The sequence below is a fragment of the Triticum urartu genome, chromosome 2A (genome assembly GCF_056163025.1).
Source record: "Triticum urartu cultivar PI428250 chromosome 2A, HENAU_Tu73, whole genome shotgun sequence".
In the NCBI taxonomy this organism is placed as follows: domain Eukaryota; kingdom Viridiplantae; phylum Streptophyta; class Magnoliopsida; order Poales; family Poaceae; genus Triticum; species Triticum urartu.
Genome location: NC_141874.1, coordinates 764,646,841 through 764,652,360, shown reverse-complemented (window position 1 = coordinate 764,652,360; position 5,520 = coordinate 764,646,841). Strand labels below are relative to the sequence as shown.

The window sequence follows — 5,520 nt, the reverse complement described above, 5'->3', positions numbered from 1 at the left end:
AAGATGCATCACCAGTAGCCCTCAAGGTGTGTGCCGGCCTAAAATACGAGATGCACCTGAAGGATATCATAAAACCACTTATCCCTGTAGCACCTGAGACTCAGATCGATTCACAAAATCGGCCTGAGGATCAAATCCTAACTTGGCAGCATACTTAGGAACGGAAACACGGTGCACAATAGTTCCTCGGGCTTAGGTTGGATGCAGCCGACCAACCGGAGTATCGTAATCTCCTCGGAAACCATTTTGCACTTTGACTTCCCAACATTGAATCATCAGTGCAGTAGCAGCGCCCGGGACTTGGGTTCGGCCGCATGACCGACCCTAGGATCGTATCTCCTTGGGAACTTGTTAGGTTGGTGTTTGCGTGTCGACATCACCAAGATGCAGCTCGGCAGGGAAGATGCCGAACTGCGGGTCGAAAAAGATTTCCCGAATAGAACCATCATGCATGAGACCTCGGTCAAGACCATATCTTGCCTCCTGAGATAAACATACAATAGGTTAAAGGTGCCATAAGCTTGGAAAACCAAAAAAAAATTATGTAAAAACTTTACGTCCGAATTAAGTCAAGTTTTTTTGTGCCAATCCGAAATTGGTCTTAGAAAATATTGTGCTTCCGTCGTGCTTTAACATAATACGTCTGATCTCCAGACTTCAAGAGGATCAGCCTTCAGCTTCAACCTCCTTTTCCTGAAGGTGAAGTGTTTCTCAGGCCATTTTAGCGAACTAAACTCGAGTGGCTTTAGAGAGAAACCAAGCTATCCGGCTATCTGACCACACACTTGAGTCGGAAAACGGAGTACTAGAAAAAGACTTTGCAACAACTAAGAAAAAAATATTTATTATAAAACGACACATATAAATTTAAGAGCCCAAGTTCACTTGGGTAAAGGAAGAGGAAACACTTTGTATATATAGTCTGGTAAGGCTCCAGTATCAGACCATTCCTTTGTCGTCAATGTTACCGAAATCCGACGCTCCAGATTTGTCCTTCTTTTGTAATTAATATGGAAATAAAAAAACAATTAGCAGGGAGCTCACCCCAACAACGTCCGCGCGTAATCCTCTCTTATTTCCCAGATTCCAAGCGGCTGCATCGTCTGGAGCTCTTCACCCATCCCGAGCGCACCAGAGCTCGCTCGCTACGCCAGATCCCCTTCCCCCGGACTCCGCCCCCTGTTCCTCCTTCTCAAGCTTCGTCTAGTAGCACAACAAGTTCACTAGCCAGGTCCGACCACCACCTCCTCCTCTCCTCGTCGTCGAGCCGTCCGGCCATCCAATCGTTCACTCCAGGTTTTTTACGTAGCCGTTCCAGCATCTTAATTAATTGCATGGTTGCAGCAAAAAAATGCCTGCCAGTCGTGGCACCATGCAGCTCCGCTTATAACAGATGTGGCAAATTTCCTCCCTGGTAGTAGCAAAATCTGATGATGGTTGCAGCAAAAAAAAAAGGTCGCCACCATGGCATCATTGCTTACGAGTGCAGATCCGGTGGTTGTCAGTTCCATCTTTTTTGCCTACTGGTTCTAGCATTTCCAGCCAACAGTTTCAGCTTCCCGCGACACTGGTTCGACCTTCCCCCGGCAACGTTTGCAGCTCCTGACCAAAATTGGTTCCATCATCTCCCCCTGCCGGTTCCAGCAAACCCCTGACTGGATGTAGCTTTTTGAGTCCGCGAGTGTAGCATGGGGCACCGCCGTTTGCAGCTCTCCCGGTGCCGCGGTTGCAGCTCCCCGGGCCACCATGGTTGTAGCACGGGGCACCTCGGTTCCCTGTGTCTGGCCTGCCGCCGGTTGGAACAAAACAGTTGTTTATAGAAAGTTTGAGATGGAATGCATTACAGACGGCTGAGTAGATGCCGTTGTATAACAAGCAAACGTACAATATTACAAAGATAATTGGCTACCCACTCATGCCACGAACCGTTGGAAAGTGCAATCGCACGTCCTGGAATCGTGGCTCGGCTAACTACTCAAACACCCCTCAACAAAAATAAAAGGCTAACTACTCAAACAAATGCAACGGCTGCCTTAACGTGAGAGAAGCAGCACTACTATTTCTTGTATTTGTAGCTTAGGACAGCAAAGACCGCTTGCAGCAATCCACAGGCAAAGAGGATGGCGGTGATAACGAATGCTACGGTGTACAACCCGTTACGGCAGTGCTGTTCGCGGCACGTTCCCATGAATCTGTTGACCCATTTGTTGCAGCGCATGTCCAGGTCGCGCCATATGGGCTTGAGGTAGTTTTGGTCGAGGTTGTCCACTTCCAATTCCACCCCTGTTAAGAGGTTTGCCAAGTCTTGGGCGGCCTGCTTCTCACTTGACAGGAATTGTTGGACGATCCCGGCACGAACTAAGAGCTTGACATCCTCCACCGTACCCGCCACCTGCGACAGGAAGACGCAGTAGGCCGTCACGGGCCGCCGTGTCATCTGCTCCTCCAGAGCCATCAGGTTGCGTGGGATCGTCCACGTATTGCTGTTAACCTGCAGGCGAGGGATCCACAGCGTACCTCCTTGATAGCTCACGTCCAGGATGGTGGACTCCTTGCCTTCCACCAAGTCATTTGGCTTGAAACGAACGTTGCCGTGGCAGCGGTACTCCGTCGCCCGTCGCCACCGGCCTGTGCGCCGTGCCGTGTTCTCTGCCGTTTCCGGAGGCGGATTGGTTGGCTGAAAGTAGTGATGCACCAGGTGCAGCAAGTGGGACGACTGCTGCGGCGCCGGCCGAGGCTTCTTGCTGATGTAGAGTTGTGCCTGCAGAAGCTCCTGGACAGCAACGGATATGTTTTGGAGGACGGAACTATCGGTGTCTCCTGTGACGAGCTGGTGGATCTTGTCAAGCACCAAGAGAGGTATTTGATTCTCAACAAGGAACACGGTGTCGCGCACCACGGCGCCGTCGGAGACTCCACCGGCTGCCGTCTCGGGATACTGAGGTCCCTCTGTCTTGTAGCTTAAGAACAAAAGGAGCAGATAGCAGCCATCGTGCAGCAGCATGTGTGAGAATGAGAAGTGCTCCCAACACAAAATGGGGTCGGGCAGATGGGCATAGCACCTCCTTGCTTCACCCTCTAGACTTTTCAGCTCCCGCATTACCTCATCCACTTGACCGTGAAACAGATGGACGACGGCTTTCTCCTTCACTTCCGTCCATTGGGAAACACCTTTACGATGGTTGTAAAGGCCGATCAGCACGCTGTGCGGCGTGAATGCGTCTTCGTCGACACGACGGAGTTGCGCACGGACCCTGGAGATCGCTGCGCGTGTGGTCGTCATGCACCTGGGCGGCACGGGATTCGTCACAGCTCCTGCCTCCACGTCGGTCGCGGCTTTGCATGACATTAGGATGTCCTTGTCCTGTATCGGCACGCATGCATGCATGCCACAATAATCAGAATATAGTGTGCTGCCTGCTAGGTTGCTACATGAATCCGTGATCATCCTTTTTTCGATGATTAAGTAACCCTAGAAGCTTTGTAAATCAAAGCCCACATTGCTTTTCTGATCAACTGAAAGAATTTTAGTGATAGTGACCCACGTGTGAGTGTGTGAAACTTAATTATCCTTCATTCATATCAAGTTTTAGTATTTGAATCTTGTTGAAAATTTATAACTTGTCAAAATGTATTCAAGAGTGGTCTTTTTTCCAAAGTCCTCATCTTAAGGAACACAAATATGCAAACATAACATAAAATAGACTTTCAGTTCAAAAGATAAAATAGATTCAAAATGACAACTTTCTAAATCACCGCCCAAATGTGTGGCCCACGAAGTGTGTGCATGAGCCACTGATACCCCTGCGAATTTCTTCCTTAGACGACTCAAAAAACAATAAAAGCCCATCGAGCATGCACAAGATTCCGTTGAAACGCTTGACGCATCGTTAGGCATGCATGAACACGAGGATTGTGACCATGAATCATGTCCATGCTGCTAGAATAGACAGGAAGTAGATCCTGGCGTCTGCCATAGACGCCCCCATGGAGATGGCCTAACGCCTTAGCCGTGTCTAATACATAATTTTAATAAATGAGTTTTCCACATTACGAGGCTTCATAATCTAGAAGTTTCTTGGAGATTTAAAAATGGTGGCATGTTCTCTCTTTTTTGGCCAAGGCGAATAAAAATGTGTCATATTCAGAATTTAGCAAAAGGCTTTTCACATTAAAATTTTCTACTGATAGATAGATCAGGTGGTGGCCTAGCTTCCTCTTCATTTTAATAGTCATCATTCATGACACTCAGTTGCTTATGTTCATACATCTACTGATATTGCAATTATCATATGACGGTGGAGCGCAAGTTAACTAGGTAGCACCCTGGATGTGGATGATGGGATAGGTAGTCTAGATTCCTAGGCTGGGGTAACGTAAAAGTTACTCTAGATTTTAGTTCTCTTTAACTTGAAAGTCCTTGAGTCTTACCGGTTAGCACCACAAGTTGGTGGGCTAAATGGCTCGGGTTTGAACCTCACCACCTCCGATTTAATCTGAGTATATCTCATTTAATTTGAGTGTAACTCCTCCTATATATGCTCAACTCATGTTTTTTTAGTTAGCATTTTGAATTTGTGATAATTATTCCTACAAAATAGAAATATCATCAAGTAATCACCACTAGAACTGCAAGAAAAACATGTGTCCTTTCCAGCAGAAACTTGCACCCTTTCAAACAAATAGCAAATCCAGTATGGTATGTTTATATTTTTGTGTGTTATAACACAATGAAGAAGCTGAATTGGGAATACGATTCAGTTTAAGATTAAAAAAGAATATGAGTAAAAGTCACCAAAAAGTGAAGTTTGCAAGTAAGCAAGTACTAAAATCATAAGAAATAGTTCTAAAAAAATCATAAGAAATATAGATTTTCGTAATAGCGCAAAACATAGGCAAATTCATGTCTTACCTTGAACCATTGCAACATTGGTAGACCAAACTTCAAAGCTAAACCACCCTCGGTTCTTCCGGTAGCTCTATCTCTCCTCGGTGTTGTTGCTATATTTTTGTTCATTGCAACGGTAGCTCAGCTCTATCTCTCTACCTATATATAAGCAAATCCCATTACACAAGTCCCACCGATCTATCTAGCTTTGATGCTGGCACAGAAGCGCAAAGGATTCATTTGTCCTTTCCTCTGGTGCAGTCAAAAGTACAAAACAACCGTCAACGCTGCAGGCTTATACTTTAGGTTCTGGGAAGTTGCCGCTGCTCTCTTGATTTGCATTTGAGAAGTACTTTGATTTGTTTCCTAGTTACGTGCGTGGTTTTGTTTTCTTGCAAGAGTCACGTGCATGACAGCGTGAGTTGTTAACCGAACCTCATAGGAAATTAAGATTAGCTCATTTTTGGGGGGCAAAGGTTCACTAAGATCTACTTAGCCAAACTAGGAATATAAATGATCATATGAAATAATAAATTAAATGCATCAAGTAACTGGTGCTCCCTAACAGGCCGATGACATGCCACTGCATTGCCCAAGCCAGTATGTCATTGTTGAACGCAGACGGGAAGTCA

At 46.2% G+C, this 5,520-nt stretch overlaps 1 protein-coding gene across 2 annotated transcripts; it reads right to left on the bottom strand.

Moving 5' to 3' along the window:
• Positions 1-2,020: 2,020 nt before the first annotated feature.
• LOC125534646 (uncharacterized) lies at positions 2,021-5,180 on the bottom strand. Of its 2 annotated transcripts, XM_087545611.1 has the most exons (3): positions 4,913-5,180; positions 2,518-3,364; positions 2,189-2,392 (listed from the first exon to the last, which is right to left on the bottom strand). In XM_087545611.1, the coding sequence occupies exons 1-3, from the start codon at positions 5,015-5,017 to the stop codon at positions 2,322-2,324; spliced, it is 1,023 nt and encodes a 340-aa protein (XP_087401737.1). In that variant the 5' UTR covers positions 5,018-5,180; the 3' UTR covers positions 2,189-2,321. The 2 variants fall into 2 exon arrangements, with proteins under 2 accessions (XP_048553771.2, XP_087401737.1); XM_048697814.2 differs by having other exon boundaries at positions 2,021-3,364.
• Positions 5,181-5,520: the final 340 nt, after the last annotated feature.